This window comes from Erpetoichthys calabaricus, chromosome 9, assembly GCF_900747795.2.
Source record: "Erpetoichthys calabaricus chromosome 9, fErpCal1.3, whole genome shotgun sequence".
NCBI classification, from domain to species: domain Eukaryota; kingdom Metazoa; phylum Chordata; class Cladistia; order Polypteriformes; family Polypteridae; genus Erpetoichthys; species Erpetoichthys calabaricus.
Genome location: NC_041402.2, coordinates 8483928 through 8501881, shown reverse-complemented (window position 1 = coordinate 8501881; position 17954 = coordinate 8483928). Strand labels below are relative to the sequence as shown.

General features: G+C 41.1%; 1 protein-coding gene across 10 annotated transcripts in view; it reads right to left on the bottom strand.

Moving 5' to 3' along the window:
- The window catches only part of dnm1a (dynamin 1a), a 501477-nt gene that overhangs the window by 21252 nt on the left and 462271 nt on the right, over positions 1-17954 (bottom strand). For 2 of the 10 annotated variants that reach the window (XM_051931973.1, XM_051931974.1), the window contains exon 21: positions 9698-9734. The exons of the other annotated variants lie outside the window; for them this stretch is intronic. In XM_051931973.1, the coding sequence (XP_051787933.1) occupies positions 9713-9734 (22 nt within the window). In that variant the 3' untranslated portion in view covers positions 9698-9712. The remainder of the gene's footprint in view (positions 1-9697; positions 9735-17954) is intronic. 10 annotated transcript variants of the gene reach the window in all.

The window sequence follows — 17954 nt, the reverse complement described above, 5'->3', positions numbered from 1 at the left end:
ATAGATGAGGGTAGGAGCGTAGATCGACTGGTAAATTGAGAGCTTCACCTTTCTAAAATACTACTTGATAAAATGTACTAGTACATTAAAAATGTAACCTACTTATTCTATTACATTCAGCAGAGTGGCTACATATATAGTTCCTTGTGAAAGTATTCATGCTCCTCTGTGTTTGTTTTGTTACATTACAATCTGGAATTGGAAATGGAATTTCAATTACGTTTTCTGTAGTACTCGGGTGTGGCCCCGTGTTAGCCATGATGAATGTAGTGAGAAGTCGAGCAAAATGACTCCTGTTATTGGCAAACTGAAAAGATGACAATATACTATAACTCGGGCCCTTTCTTCAGGCAAGATGGAATACAGAAACTGGACTTCCTAAAAGACTTTGTTGGACCGTTATCTTGCTAAATGAATCTTAGCCTGAAGAGGTCTATTCATTTCTTTACAGTAAAGATGTCTCTTTGGGGCGGAGTGGTGGCTCTGAGGCTAAGGATCTGCGCTGGTATCCAGAAGGTTGCCGGTTCGAATCCCTGTCACTGCCAAAAAGAGATCCTACTCTGCTGGGCCCTTGAGCAAGACCCTTAACCTGTAATTTCTGTACAATGGCTGGCCCTGCACTCTGACCCCAAGGGGTATGTGAAAACTAACAAATTCCTAATGCAAGAAATTGTATAAGGCAAAATAAAGAACAAAATAAAAATGTCTCACTTAAAGGTTGTCCAAATGCTGTACCTGTCTATATAAATTCAGTGAATTTCAGTTTCTGTATTCCATCTCGCCTGAAGAAGGGGCCTGAGTTGCCTCGAAAGCTCGCATATTGTCATCTTTTTAGTTTGCCAATAAAAGGGGTCATTTTGCTTGAATTTCTGTAATGGACTTAACTATATAGTCCAAATGGTTGAAGCGTAATGAAAATAAAATAACCTTGTATAAATAACAAATGAACTTCAGAAGTCACCTCATTAGTTGATTTGGGTCTCTCTGTGTGCAAGGGTCACATGATCTGTCACATGACTCTGCAACACCACTAAGCAAGCAGCATGAAGACCAATGAGCTCTCCAAGCAGGTCAGAGACAAAGTTGTGGAGAAATTGAGATAAGGGTTGGGTTATAAAAAAAAATGATCCCACTGCCCACCATTAAATCTATTACAACAAAATGGAAAGAATATGGCACCGCTACAAACCTAACAAGAGAAGGCCGCCCATCAAACTCACGGACTGGGCAAGGAGGGCAGTAATCAGAGATGCAACAAAGACACCATGGAGGACAATGAAGGAGCTGCAGAGATCCACAGCCAACATTGGCGGATCTGACCACAGGACCGCTTTAAGCCATACACTCCACGGAGTGGGGCTTTATGGAAGAGTGGCCAGAGAAAAGCCGTTGCTTTTTTTTTTCTTAATTTTTAGTTTGGAGTTTGCCCAGCAGCATGTGGCGGACTCAATAAACACATGGAAGAAGGTTCTCTGGTCAGAGGAGACTAAAAAGGAACTTTTTGTCCATCGTGGCAAATGCCATATATGGCACAAACCCCAATGTTTGCCATCTTTGTGTTAAGCTAACAGGAGGCTTGCAGCAGAAGGGGGCTCTACAAAGTATGGACTCTGGAGGGTGAATACCTGCACACACTCAGGATTCCATTTTGCACTTTCACAGTGGTAGGCATGTTGTGTAAGAAAAACTCCACTTGAATTCCAGCTTGTAATGCGACAAAACAGGACAAACAGCTTGATTACTTTGTCTTGGCACAGTATGTCTGCATTAAATTAAATCAAGCATCTTCCTGTTGTTTCCCCGCACACTACTGTATCTTAACCGTTTTTCTCAGTTGCTTGGACACATTTCCTGAAACCGTCTTTACGTTCCTCTCAAATGTGTACCATATTTCTCAGAACAGTGCTAACGTGACAGCACAATGCTTTGGTTCACCTGCAAACCAAAGTTACTTCACTCAAATCGTTTAACTCGTTTGTCAGAGTGTGAGAATTGTGTCAGCGAGTAAATCAAAGACAATGGTGAAGAGCCAAGCCAGCCATAATATCTAGACATAAGTTGTTAATATGGTAGTGCATGACGGAATTGTACTTTATACAATTCAAATATTCTATCAGTGACTGTCCACTTTACAGGAATACGTAAACGGCCAGGTCTCTGTCACCAAACACCACTGGTATCTGTGTTACCGACACCCAAGTTATCATAACACTACGAGGTTCTGTGGCTGTATACCGTGGGGTGTCCAACTTCAATCCTGGAAGACGGTAAGTTTTATTTTTTATTAGTGACGAGTGCTGCTCTGCTGGCCTTGATAGGACTCTGTCTTTTCAATCTCACATTAACGCTACAGCCTGGTCGGCCTTTTATCACCTCTGTGACATTTCAAGACTTCCTCTCTCACTGTTGTACTCTGCGGACATGTCCCCAATTCAAGCGTTCGTCACATCGAGGCTCAACTACTGTGATGCTTTATTGTCTTGTATCCCAAGTGAACTTTTAGTTCAAAATTCTGCAGCACATCCATCGAGACAACCGAAGGCTCACAGTCACATTACGCTGGTATTACACAAACTTCATGGGCGTACAGTTAAGTGCCGTATTGACTTTGTCATCACAGTACTCCATGAACTTGTTTAAAAGAGTTATACACCGGCCAGCTCACTGCCCTCTTGTACTTCTGGTCTTCTTTTTGTCCTTTCATGGCAGCGTGGGCTTTTAGTTATTCTTCTTCCCCGACTCAATATCCCGAATATTGAGACAAATGCTGAGTTCCATTTGAAATGGGAAGTCAGATTTTCCAAGTCCATAGTCAATTTCCCCTTGGGATTAATAAAGTATCTATCTATCTATCTATCTATCTATCTATCTATCTATCTATCTATCTATCTATCTATCTATCTATCTATCTATCTATCTAGTGCCTTTCATATCTATCTATCTATCTATCTAGTGCCTTTCATATCTATCTATCTATATAGTGCCTTTCATATCTATCTATTATATAGTGCCTTTCCTATCTATCTATCTATCTATCTATCTATCTATCTATCTATCTATCTATCTATCTATCTATCTATCTATCTAGTGCCTTTCATATCTATCTATCTATATAGTGCCTTTCATATCTATCTATTATATAGTGCCTTTCATATCTATCTATCTATCTATCTATCTATCTATCTATATAGTGCCTTTCATATCTATCTATTATATAGTGCCTTTCATATCTATCTATCTATCTATTATATAGTGCCTTTCATATCTATCTATCTATCATATAGTGCCTTTCATATCTATCTATCTATTATATACTGCCTTTCATATCTATCTATCTATTATATACTGCCTTTCATATCTATCTATCATATAGTGCCTTTCATATCTATCTATCTATCTATCTATCTATCTATCTATCTATCTATCTATCTATCTATCTATCTATCTATCTAGTCAGAATTTTCAACTGGAACGCCCCCTTAAGTCAAATGTCCAATTTGGAAAGTCAGGCCTGGTCTGTTGTCCCACTTCAGATCGTGACGTCATTACAAAATGGCAACCTACACTGCATATTTTAGTGAAAGCTGGAGTGTTATACTGTTTGCGCCACCACCACCTAATCAAAGCACCGTGATGTCCCTCCATTGATGGATTAAAGACCAGAAGTCCACGTGACCATCATCATCAAGTCCTTCCATGAGAACCCTGAATACAATGAGGACTGATTGAGGTCCTTGATGTTAGGTAGAATGCCTAGAGTGGGCTGGGTGGTCTCGTGGCCTCAGAACCCCCTGCAGATTTTATTTTATTTTTTCTCCAGCCGTCTGGAGTTTTTTTTGTTTTTTCTGTCCTCCCTGGATATCGAACCTTACTTTTATTCTATGTTAATTAGTGTTCCCTTATTTAAATTCTTATTTTGTCTTTTTTTTCCTCTTTCTTCATCATGTAAAGCACTATGAGCGCCATTATTTGTATGAAAATGTGCTATAGAATAGAATACCTCTTATTGTCACTATACACATGTACAATGAGATTAAAAGCAGCTCCTTCAGTGCAGACATATATGTAGAACACAACAAGTAAATAAACAAATAAACAAATGGTGCAAAAAAAAAAAAAAGTTCTGCGACGCTATATACAAATGGAAAGAATAATAACTGAATCGAGTTATTGCACATTATTTAAATACTGGAAAGAATAAATAACTATTGCACTACTGGGTTATTGCACATAATTTAAATATTGCACAATAATGATGATCATGTGCAGTGAGTAGTGGATGTTGGGCCCTGAGAGTAATGATATTGTACAGTATACAGATATGTTGTTTTATTATATCTGTTATAGTTTTAGTTATAGTTGTTTGTTGCTTTGCACAAATTAGTTATAAAGTTATAATACAACCTATTAGTTATTTGTTACTTTGTTTAGAGTTGTTATTCTGTTTGCACTATTACTACTGTTCTTTTTAAACTCTTTACTACCTTATCTTTATTCCTCTTGTTGCACTTAGCATGTATATGACAAAAGAATTTCCCTCGGGATAAATAAAGTTCTTATCTTATCTTATCTTACACAGTTATTATTCAGTACCATTTAGATATTGGATATTGCACAGTTGATGGATAGAAGGAAGTCCAGGGGTTGGGGGGTTAGACTGTGTAGTCAGTGCCCGTGTGAGTTTAGAATGGTTATGGCTTTTGGGGAAAAAACTGTTCTTGAGTCTGTTTGTCCTTGTTGTATGTAAGTAAATGTTGTTGTTGTTTATTAGCAGTTGTCTTTTTTTTTTTTTTTTTTTTGTTCTTTATTTCGCCTTATACAATTTCTTGTATTAGGAATTTGTTACGTTTTCGCATACCCTTTGGGGTCAGAGTGCAGGGTCAGCCATTGTATAGCACCCCTTGAGCAATTACAGGTTAAGAGTCTTGCTCAAGGGCTCAGCAGAGTAGGATCCCTTTTGGCAGTGACGGGGATTCGAACCGGCAACCTTTTGGATACCAGCGCAGATCCTTAGCCTCAGAGCCACCACTCCGCCCCCATGTGTCTCATGATTCAGTCGTGCCGTCCAACTTCTATCTGTGGTCTGGATGCACAAAACACAGCGTAGTGTATTGTTATCGGCTGCTATTTATTTCAATTAAGAAAACACAACGAAGGTTTTCCAGTACATGTCCATGTTGGTTTACTGAATATTTTATCGGAACGCAGTCAGCTTGGGTGTGATGTTATTCCCAGCTCCGACATCCAACTTGTGAAGTAAACAGAACGCAGCAGGATTCTTTATTTAAAAATACCCTCTTAAATTTAGTGAGCGCAATCATCTATTCTTGCATATTGCCTTGAGAGTTGTCGCGGCACCCCGTCTGTCTGCGCTTGGTGAGGAGTTCCGTTCAAGAACAAAGTTGTTTGTTCCGTTGTGTCGTATTCCTGAGGTGGCTGTGGTTAGACCGGCCATCTAGTGCTGAGAAGAGGATTACTTCTGTTCTGTTTTATCTGTTGTATTTACTCCATTTTTTTGATACCCATTGCACGTGCAAATTGCCCTTCCCAAGATTACGTCCATTTTTTTCCGTAACAAGGTTTTTCGGGGGTCTGTCATAACACAAGGCCTGTTAAAGCCCATTGAGGAATTCCTTGTGTGAGTTTGGGCAATGCCAGAAATAAATCGTTAATGTTGTCATTTGAGAATCAGTCCAAAGCAACTGAGAAAAACTGTCGGCGGCCGTTACCCAGAAATACGTGCACACCACCTCCTAATGATGCAGTTGGCTCTTCTGACTTTTATGTTTCAACCATGTCATCTTATAGGTCAAGCTGCAGAGAGCTAACAGGCTTCTGTCGTTCGCACAAAATGATGGACTACACTCTATATACACACACATAACAGAGATGATCTCCTCCAAAATGTTTTCTACCTTTAAGAAAATATATTATTGGTTTTTGATGAAATGTCAACCCAGGCCAGGAAAGTCACATGAAATGCATGATTGTGAGGAGAGGATGATTGTGAACTTTTTTTTTTCTTGGCCCATTGGTACAATTTGTTTTATTTTTACCAACCTACTCATTATGATGACAGATCATGCCTTACAGTTGAGATCATTGGGTGTCTGGTGCTTCACCCACAAATTCCAAGATGTATACACAGTAAATGAAGACGTAGCAAAGGCTGTGAAGCCAAACCGAGAACAAGCAAACTGAGATGGCCGATCACATTATATAGGATTCAGTATGTAAAGGATGAAGAACAGAAATAGAAAAGTCTGAATTAGTGGAAGCTGACCTAACGAGGTGTTTATAAGAAATATGAGGATGTACTTCATGAGTGGAGTTGTCACTGTCACCTGCCAGATGGTGTTCAGAAGCCATTAAGAAGGCTAACAGAATGTCAGGTTATATAGCGCCTTGATGTGTGGAGTACAAGTCATAGGAGGTTCTACTCAAGCTTTATAACACACTGGTGAGGCCTCATCTGGAGTCCTGTGTGCAGTTTGGGTCTCCAGGCTACAAAAAGGACATAACAGCACTGGAAAAGGTCCAGAGAGGAGCAACCAGGCTGATTCCAGGGCTACAGGGGTTGAATTATGAGGAAAGATTAAAAGAGCTGAGCCTTTACAGGAGATGAAGAGGAGACCTGACTGAAGTGTTTAAAATCCTGAAGGGAATTAGTGCAGCAGATCGAGACGGTGACTTTAAATTGAGTTCAATAAGAACACGGGGACACAGTCGGAAACTTGTTAAGGGTGAATTTCACACAAACATTAGAAAGTTTTTCTTCACTAAGTGAACCACAGGCACATGGAATAAGTGGCCAAGTAGTGTGGTAGACAGGAGGGCTTTAGGGTCCTTCAGAGACTTGACTTGATGTTACTTTAGAAGAATTAAGTGGATAGGACAGGCGAGATTTGCTGGGATTAATGGCCTGTTCTCATCTAGAAGTACATGATCAACAAGAAGACTTGTGTCAGATATTTGAAATATTAAAATGTGCTTCAAATAATTGTCTCGATTTGTAATAAGACATTTGCCGTTGTTCACCTCCTGATGGAGGTCCATACAGGGTTAGCTTCCTAGTAAAGGATCAAAAATCAAAAGTAACATCATAATTGTAATCACTGACTAGTTTAAAGCGATCTGAAATGTGTAATTTTGAACCTTCTGGGAGTGGCTCTTTGAGGGCTAGGACCACCGGTAAAGAATCAAATATCAAAAATATGATCAAAATCATTATCAGCATCAATGAAACGTAAACTCCTATAATACCGATAACTGTTTTTTCAAAGTTTTGTGGAAAGGAGTAACTTTGGACCCTTTGTATTCCATTAGAGGGGGCTGGTTGATGTGATGCTACACAACTTCAAGTCCATCTGATTATTTTTCCTAAAGATGCCATTTGGTTTACTATTTATCATATAGCACAAAATACGATCCAGAAATGGGTCTAGAGGGCCAAAAATATTGGGGAACTCCAGAACGCTTGATATTTTGCCTAATGGACATTAAGACGAGTCGAACTATTTGTCATACTTTGGGATTTTCCCATACTGGTGAGTCAGGAAGTGTTGGACAAAAAAAAAAAGCTGAAGGGATTTCAAAGAGTTAAGAAGTAACTCTAATGAACACAAAGTTTTATAATTTAATAAGAGAGTAGAATTACAGGCAACATAGCTGTTGAAAGACACTCATGCTGCTCGAACCCCACGCATCTAACATGGGATGCGTCTGGGTCCTGTCTCCTTAAAGATATACTCCACTCTACAATGATATTCTTCTTGTACGTTACTCCAGCAGCCATACCACCTGCACTTCAGAAGAAGCATGGAACACCATCTAGGAAAAGCTTGAGTTGTTGCTGGAAGAGGTGTTGGTGAGGCCAACAATATTTTAGTACAAAATGCATGTGGATTTCTGATGTTTTGATCTTGTTTGCTGGGGTCCAGCGCTGGTCTCTGTAGATACCAATTCTGTCAGAAAGTTCACCCATCACTACATGGAGTAATAATAATAATAATAATAATTCTTTACATTGATGTAGTACTTTTCATACATCTTCAACCACCACTACTGTGGAACATCCACCTGGATGATGCGATGGCAGCCATTTTGGCACCAGTATGCTCACTGCATATTAGCTGGTGAAGTGGTGAGAGAAACAACCAATTAGAGACTGGAGTTTATTAGAGGGCCAGAATGATCTGGCCATGATGGACAATTTAGCCTGGACATCAAAATACACCCTACTGTTTATGAAGGATGCCCAGGAATCTTTTATGACTGCAGAGTGTCAGGGCCTTGGTTTTATGTCTCATCCATAGGATGATGCCATTTTTACCACACTTTGTCCCCATCACCGCACTGGGACATTGGGATCCACAAACAGACCACAGGGTAAGTGCCCCCTATTGGCCTCACCAACATCTCTTTCAGCATTTTGTAGATGGTCTCCAATCCATGTACTGGCCGGGCATGAACATGCTTAGCTTTATGTGGATGACCCCTTGTGAGGTGCATGTGGTATGGTTGCTGTATCTCGGGGTCTTGTTCACGAGTGCAAGAAAAAGAGACAAAGAGATCGACACGCCGATCAGAGCAGCATCAGCAGCTATGTGCACATTTTACTGGTTGGTCCTGGTGAAGAAAGGGGGAGAGAGCTGAGCCGAAAAGCAAAGCTCCCAATTTTATCAGTCGATCTGCGCTTCTGGGTAGTGACCAAAAGAACAAGATTATGGATACAAGTGGTGGAAATGAGCATCCTTATCATGGCATCTGGCCTCAGCCTTGGAGACAGACATTGAGGATGAGATCAAAGTACAGCCACTACTCCTCTGCACTGAAAGGTGCCAGTTGAGGCGATTCGGGCACCTGAAATGAACGCCTCTCTGAGGTAGTGTTTTGGGCAAGTCCAACCGAGAGGAGACCTTGGGGCAGACTCATAATACACTGCAGAGATTATATCTTCCAACTGGTATGGGAACACCTTGGTATCTCCCAAAGGTGATAGAGGAGGTGGTGGGGAAAGGGACTGCTGCTCCTGTGGACCAGACATGGATACACATTAGGAGAAGGATGGACGGACATAGAAAGTATTAGTTGTTTTCTAATGACTAATTGTAACATATTCCAGTTTTCGATTTTATCAAGTGCATCACGTGGTCTCTTACGTCAGAGGTCATCATTCAGATTTTTGTCAATTTTCATTGTTTATGATGACAACATTCCTCTGTAGTATTGAAATGTATCCTATAGGCACTGAAGTTAATCTTCATGAAATTTCAAGTTCTACATAATGCTATACAAACTTACTTTGCACAGGCCGGTGAGATATTAATGTTTACAATGAAACGTTCATGTAGCTAAAGAAATGATCTTGGAGGCTTGATAAGCCACACCAGCTCTTCGAAGCCCAAGATCTTTGAAATTTTCTGCAAATCGGTGAATCTCTGTGTCCCGCTGGCTTTCCCCTTTGCTTTGTGCATGTGCTTGAGCTGGAATGGATGGGAGGTTGGGGGATTCCAAGGGGGCACTCTTCAGACCTGCCCCTTTATACCTTTTGTGTTGGGTGACAAAAGGGGGTGGGTTGGGGGTGACAGGTGGTTGGAAGAGGGTGGGATGCAGAGCAGTCAATGGCATTGGGTAAAATATGAACCATGCATCAACATGATGGTGAATTATCATGGGATGGAAGTACAAAACGTACCATTAGCGTTAGTCCTCATGGGTCACTGATTGTAATTCTGAAAAAATAATATTTAATCAATACGGTGGATTGGGGGAAGTGGTTTAAAGTTACAGGTTAAAGAAACAAGAGAAAGACACACTGCTAGAAATGAGAACTGGACACACACTTCTTATAGGAAGCAAAAGGTGCTGATTGTATTTCCCCACATCCCGTGATCTTTTGGCAACCAGGCCTCCATGATTCATTCTCTGAATTCCTTTGGAAAAAATCATTGTTAGCACATGAAGCCAGACACATATTGAATGTTCCTTGTGTGTTTGTGTGTGTTCAATGAAGTGTGCACACTGCACTCAAGCATCAAAGCAGGTTTGTCAAAAAAGGGGTGAATATTCTTCAGTGACTTAGGTTTCAATCTCACACACATACACACAGGAGAACACATAATGGGAAGTTATACAAAGTGTACAAAAAGACCTCCAAGAAGCGATAATGAAGGCTTGGACCTCAGCGATGTTGGCAGGGAAGCTCCAGCAGAGCAGTTAAGCTTAGGAGTGCAGCTTTAAGGACGACGGTCCCCCATATTAGAGCTTTGGGTGAGAAAAGGATGAAGCAGCAAAACTCGTGGTCATTCCCAACTAGAGGAGTGGCGTTCAGCTCTAGTCCTGGAGAGCCCTGCAGGTTGTCACTGAACCTCTTTATTTGGTTTGCACTACCATAGTAATTCATGTGTTGGTACAAAACGTAAAATGGACTAAACTATGCACAAAAGTGTTCTAAAGGCGTTTTCACACTCCTAGCCCGTTTGCACACAAGACGAGACATGATTGAAGAGTTTATAAGTATGAAGGGAATTAGTCCGGGGGATCGAGACTGTAAAATGAGTTCAAAGAGAGCACGGCGACACCGTTGGAAACTTGGTAAATTGTGCACGGACATTATTAGGTTTTTCATCATAGAGAGAACCATAGACACATGGCTAAGACAATGGAAGCAGAGGACGATGGTGTGAGGAACCCTACTGGAATTGGCTGATGTTAAGAGTGGTGATTAGCAGGGGTCAGTGCACTGGCTGCAGGTATTTTTAATATCGATAAATGATTTGGATAGGAGTAGAAGTAACAAGCTGGTTATGTTTGCAGATGACACCAAACTCGGTGGTTTGGCAGATAATCGAGAATCTGTTAAATCATCACAGAGGGACTTCGACGGCATGCAGGCTCGGGCAGATTTGTGAAAAATTAAATTTAATGTAAAGTATTATACGTAGCAAGTCAATATGTGAGGTTTGAATACACAGTGGGAGGTCTGAAAATCAAAAGTCCACCTTATTAGAAGGATTTAGGAGTCGGCGTGGACTCAGCACATTTAACTGCCAGATAGTGTTCAGAAACAATTAAGAAGGCTAACAGAATGTCAGGTTATATAGCGCCTTGATGTGTGGAGTACAAGTCACAGGAGGTTCTGCCCAAGTCTTTATAACACACTGGTGAGGCCTTATCTGGTGTCCTGGGTGACGTTTGGGTCTCCAGGCTACAAAATGGACAAAGCAGCACAAGAGAAAGTCCAGAGAAGAGCAATGAGGCTGATTCAGGCCTACAGGGGATGAGTGATGAGCCTTTACAGAAATTAATTGGACACATAATTGTAGTGTTTAAAATTATGAAGGGCATTAGACAAGTAGATTGAGACTGTGACGTTAAAATGAGTTCATCAAGAACACGGGAACTTGTTAAGAGTAACTCTTGCAAAAACATTCGGAAGTTTTTCTTTACACCAAGAACCACAGACATTTGGAATAAGCAAGCAAGTAGTGTGGTGGACAGGAGGACTTTAGGGACCTTCAAAACTCGACTCGATGTAATTTTGGAAGAATTAAGGAGATAGAACTGGCTGCCTTTGTTGAATGGCCTGTACTTGTCTGGACTGTTCCAATGTCCTTTGCACCTGATTTGTTACTTTATTTCAGTTTCATTTAACACCGCAAACCTTTAAGCAAACTAAACATATTGATAAGCATCCTGTAGGCGTATCATGGACTTCTTTCACTGGGCAAGAAACTTATTTTTTTGTTGTGTTTGTGTACCGCCACATTTCCCATAATCCTCTGCCTTATTCTACTAAACGCACCAGCTAGTTGAACATTATGCCTTACTTTCCATATTTGTGAATTTCTCCTTGGGATTAACAAAGTATCTATCTACAGTGGTGTGAAAAACTATTTGCCCCCTTCCTGATTTCTTATTCTTTTGCATGTTTGTCACACAAAATGTTTCTGATCATCAAACACATTTAACCATTAGTCAAATATAACACAAGTAAACACAAAATGCAGTTTGTAAATGGTGGTTTTTATTATTTAAGGAGAAAAAAAAATCCAAACCTACATGGCCCTGTGTGAAAAAGTAATTGCCCCCTGAACCTAATAACTGGTTGGGCCACCCTTAGCAGCAATAACTGCAATCAAGCGTTTGCGATAACTTGCAATGAGTCTTTTACAGCGCTCTGGAGGAATTTTGGCCCACTCATCTTTGCAAAATTGTTGTAATTCAGCTTTATTTGAGGGTTTTCTAGCATGAACCGCCTTTTTAAGGTCATGCCATAGCATCTCAATTGGATTCAGGTCAGGACTTTGACTAGGCCACTCCAAAGTCTTCATTTTGTTTTTCTTCAGCCATTCAGAGGTGGATTTGCTGGTGTGTTTTGGGTCATTGTCCTGTTGCAGCACCCAAGATCGCTTCAGCTTGAGTTGACGAACAGATGGCCGGACATTCTCCTTCAGGATTTTTTGGTAGACAGTAGAATTCATGGTTCCATCTATCACAGCAAGCCTTCCAGGTCCTGAAGCAGCAAAACAACCCCAGACCATCACACTACCACCACCATATTTTACTGTTGGTATGATGTTCTTTTTCTGAAATGCTGTGTTCCTTTTACGCCAGATGTAATGGGACATTTGCCTTCCAAAAAGTTCAACTTTTGTCTCATCAGTCCACAAGGTATTTTCCCAAAAGTCTTGGCAATCATTGAGATGTTTCTTAGCAAAATTGAGACGAGCCCTAATGTTCTTTTTGCTTAACAGTGGTTTGCGTCTTGGAAATCTGCCATGCAGGCCGTTTTTGCCCAGTCTCTTTCTTATGGTGGAGTCGTGAACACTGACCTTAATTGAGGCAAGTGAGGCCTGCAGTTCTTTAGACGTTGTCCTGGGGTCTTTTGTGACCTCTCGGATGAGTCGTCTCTGCGCTCTTGGGGTAATTTTGGTCGGCCGGCCACTCCTGGGAAGGTTCACCACTGTTCCATGTTTTTGCCATTTGTGGATAATGGCTCTCACTGTGGTTCACTGGAGTCCCAAAGCTTTAGAAATGGCTTTATAACCTTTACCAGACTGATAGATCTCAATTACTTCTGTTCTCATTTGTTCCTGAATTTCTTTGGATCTTGGCATGATGTCTAGCTTTTGAGGTGCTTTTGGTCTACTTCTCTGTGTCAGGCAGCTCCTATTTAAGTGATTTCTTGATTGAAACAGGTGTGGCAGTAATCAGGCCTGGGGGTGGCTACGGAAATTGAACTCAGGTGTGATACACCACAGTTAGGTTATTTTTTAACAAGGGGGCAATTACTTTTTCACACAGGGCCATGTAGGTTTGGATTTTTTTTCTCCCTAAATAATAAAAACCATCATTTAAAAACTGCATTTTGTGTTTACTTGTGTTATATTTGACTAATGGTTAAATGTGTTTGATGATCAGAGACATTTTGTGTGACAAACATGCAAAAGAATAAGAAATCAGGAAGGGGGCAAATAGTTTTTCACACCACTGTATCTATCATATAGTGTGCTTTATCTATCTATCTATCTATCTATCTATCTATCTATCTATCTATCTATCGTGAAAAGAACACTTTTGAAAAAGGTGACTGCACAACAGAAGGCAAGTCCTGCTGAGGGCCTACAGTGAAGTGCTTCTGTTTTATGACATGCGGGTTTCATTTGACTGAATGCTGTTGCGTATTTAAGCTCCCGTTGCCACCATGTGAACGTAACCTTAGTTCTGCCGATTTCAAATTACGTGTCTACTGTTTTAACCCTTATATACATTTATTACTAATATACACCCCTCTCCACAATGTTCTTCAGAAGGACACATTGATTTCTTTGATTTCCCCCTCTACTCCACAGCTTAAAATTACAATTCACACTTGTGATTAAAGTGCACATTGCAGACTTTCATTTAAGGGGATTTGCAGATATTTTGCTCCCCACATATTTGCCACACACTCCCCCCATTTCAGGGCACCATAATGTTAGGACACAGCAATGGCAGGTCTATTAAAGCCATCATATTTAGGACTTTGTTACATATCCCTCACATGCAGTGACTGCTTGAAGTCAGTGATTCACAGACTTCACCAGGTGCTCAGGGTCGTCTGTGGTGATACTGCCAAACCTCTAATGCAGCCATCTTCATCTCCTGTTTCTTTTGGGGGGCTTGTCCCCTTAAGTTTTCTCTTCAGCACATGGAACGCCTGCTCAGTTGGATTTAAATCGGATGACTGGCTTGGCCATTCAAGAATTTTCCATTTATTAGCTTTGATAAACTCCTGTGTGGCCTCAGCAGTGTGTTTGGCTCATTATCTTGTTGTAGGATGAAGCGCCGTCCACTGAGTTTGGAGGTAGTTCCTGGAACTTGAGCAGATCAGATGTTTCTACACACCTGAGAATTCATTGTGACACAGCTGTCAGCAGTTCCATCATCAATGAAGAGAAGTGTGCAAGGACCTGTGGCAGCCATACATGCCCAAGCCATAACAGATGAAGTGGTCTGCTATGGATCTTGTGCAGTTTCTTTTCATCTCCACACTTTGCTCACACCATCACTCTGTCCACAAGACCTTCATCCAGAATTCTGCAGACTCTTTGAAGTCCTTTTTCATATACTGTAATCTGGCCATCCTGTTTTTGTGGTCTCCATCTTGCAGTGTAGCCTCCTCTGTATTTCTGTTCACCAAGTCTTCTGCAGTTAGTCGTGTCTGACACACACACACACATTGGCCCCCTGAATACTGTGTATGATCTGTCAGACAGCCATCTGGGGCTTTTTCTTGGCCATAATGAGGATTCTTCCCTCATCAGCAGTGGAGGTCTTCCTTGGCCTACCAGTCCCTTTGTGATTACTGAGCCCACCAGTGTGTTGTTTCTTCTTCATGATACTCCAGACAGTTGATCTGGGTAATCCTGAGATTTTACTGATGTCTCCAATGGTTTTATTCTCGTTTTTCAGCCTCATGATGGCTTCTTTGACTTTCATTGGCACAGCTCTTGTCTTCATGGTGAACAATGGCAGCTACCGACTCCAAAGGGGAGAAGCAGGCTGAGGTGTGTTATGAAGCCATGAAACCCACCTGAGTGATCAGAAACACTTGGGACACCAATTGTTCCAACATCACAGTGTTCTAAAATGAGGGACCATCTAGAAAAAGTGCTGTGTGACCAAAATGTCTGCAAATCCCCTTCAATGAAAGTCTTCAGTGTGCACTTTAATCACAAGTCTGAATTGTTTGACTTGTAATTTTAAACTGTGGAGTAAAGGGGGAAATCAAGAAAAAATGTGTGTTTGTTCCAAAGGATCGTAAGATCCTCATGAAGGGCACAATACATTTTGTACACTACTGTATGTTTACTACGTACAGTATGGCAGTTAATCTGCCTCCATATCTGCATTGCACTGAAAAGCAATCACATGGACAGACGGCCATCGCTTTCGATTTGGGGGTTTGATCATATGTCTCATCTGACACGGCTACCGTATAAACTCACGGATAAGTCGGGTCTTGAAACCTGAAAAATTGACCATAAAATCAGAGTCCGACGTATACGCCTGTTCAAAAATAAGACACATTAATTATTTATTTATTTTTTTACATCTTTTTGCCTCCACCAATCCCACACCAGTTTCTCAGACGCATCGAATTTTGTTGCAGCAGCGCAGTTACCAATTTCTTTCGCCACTTCAACAACTTTTAATTTAAAACCAGCTTCATATTTTCTTCTGATCGGACGCTCCAACATAGATAAAGGATCCTCATACGATAAAGGTGTATGAGGGTGTGAGATACAAAAAACACAAATCAGTGCACACATCGCTTCGGAATAGTTTGGGTATCACCGTGTGGTCACGTAGGCACAGAAATAAAAGGCCGTGTGCCCCGTGTTTCCTCTCTCAGGTGGGCATTAGCATATCGTGATCTCTTGGACCAATAGTGGGAGTTTTCCACATTTGACTTACACAACCGACAGTATAAAATACCGGAAATTACAGTACTGTGCAAAAGTTTTAGGCAGGTGTGAAAAAATGCTGTAAACAAAGAATGCTTTCAAAACTGGAAGTGTTAATCATTTATTTTCATCAATCAACAAAATGCTGTGAATGAACAAAAGAGAAATCAAATCAATATTTGGTGTGACCACCCTTTGCCTTCAAAACAGCATCAATTCTTCTAGGTACACTTGCACACAGTTTTTGAAGGAACTCGGCTGGTAGGTTGTTCCAAACATCTTGGAGAACTAACCCCAGATCTTCTGTGGATGTCGGCTTCCTCACATCCTTCTATCTCTTCATGTAATCCCAGACACACTCGATGATGTTGAGATCAGGGCTCTGTGGGGGCCATACCATCACTTCCAGGACTTCTTGTTCTTCTTTACGCTGAAGATAGTTCTTAATGACTTTGGCTGTATGTTTGGGGTCGTTGTCCTGCTGCAGAATAAATTTGGGGCCAATCATACGCCTCCTTGATTGTATTGCATGATGGATAACTATCTGCCTGTATTTCTCAGCATTGAGAACACCATTAATCCTGACCAAATCTCCAACTCCATTTGCAGAAATGCAGCCCCAAACGTTCAAGGAACCTCCAGCATGCTTCACTGTTGCCTGCAGACACTCATTATTGTACCGCTCTCCAGCCCTTCGATGAACAAACTGCCTTCTGCTACAGCCAAATAGTTCAAATTTTGACTCATCAGTCCAGAGCACCTGCTGCCATTGTTCTGCACCCCAGTTCCTATGTTTTCATGCATACTTGAGTCGCTTGGCCTTGTGTCCACGTCGGAGGTATAGCTTTTTGGCTGCAACTCTTCCACGAAGACCACTTCTGGCCAGACGTCTCCGGACAGTAGATGGGTCCCAGTGGTTTCTGCCAGTTCTGAGCTGATGGCACTGCTGGACATCTTCTGATTTCAAAGGGTAATAAGCTTGATGTGTCTTTCATCTGCTGCACTAAGTTTCCTTGGCCGACCACTGCGTCTACGATCCTCAACGTTGCCCGTTTCTTTGTGCTTCTTCAAAAGAGCTTGAACAGCACATCTTGAAACCCCAGTCTGCTTTGAGATCTTTGTCTGGGAGAGACCTTGCTGATGCAGTAGAACTACCTTGTGTCTTGTTGCTGTGCTCAATCTTGCCATGACATGAAACTGTCTTCACAACCTCACCTTGGTAGCAGAGTTTGGCTGTTCCTCACCCAGTTTTAAGCCTCCTACACAGCTGTTTCTGTTTCAGTTAATGACTGTGTTTCAACCTACGTGTGACATTGATGATCATTAGCACCTGTTTGGTAGAATTGATTGATCAGACACCTGACTAGAATCCTACAAAATCCCTGACTTTGTGCAAGTGGACCGATAAGAATTGATGCTGGTGTGAAGGTAGGAACACCAAATATTGATTTGATTTAGATTTGTCTTTTGTTCGCTCACTTTGCATTTTGTAAATTGATAACAATAAACAATCATTATTTATATTTCTGAAAGCATTCTGTTTACAGCATTTTTTCACACCTGCCTAAACCTTTTGCACAGTACTGTATACGGTAGATAGATAGATAGATAGATAGATAGATACTTTGTAAAACCAAGTCATGACTTATCCGTGAGTATATACGGTATTCGTTTCTCGTTTCCTCCACATGTATGCTGATAGACTCGATCGCAAGTGAATTTACATTTTATTTTATTTTATTTTTTTCCTCCTTTAACTGCTCTTGACTTGCATACACGAGACTGAGAGCTTAAATCAGGTGCTTGACTTGTTCTAACTGACTGGTCATTGTGTGAGTTGTTTTATATGAATTGTATTACATTTGTTCCTCTAGGTGTATTTATTTTTACCTTTTTATTGTTTTAATTGGGTCGCAGGATCCCCTCGAGGTTGCTGGATATCATGACTGGCCTGTGCACTGGGGCTGTGAGCGCTGTGCAGAGTGGAGGCAGACCCTCAGT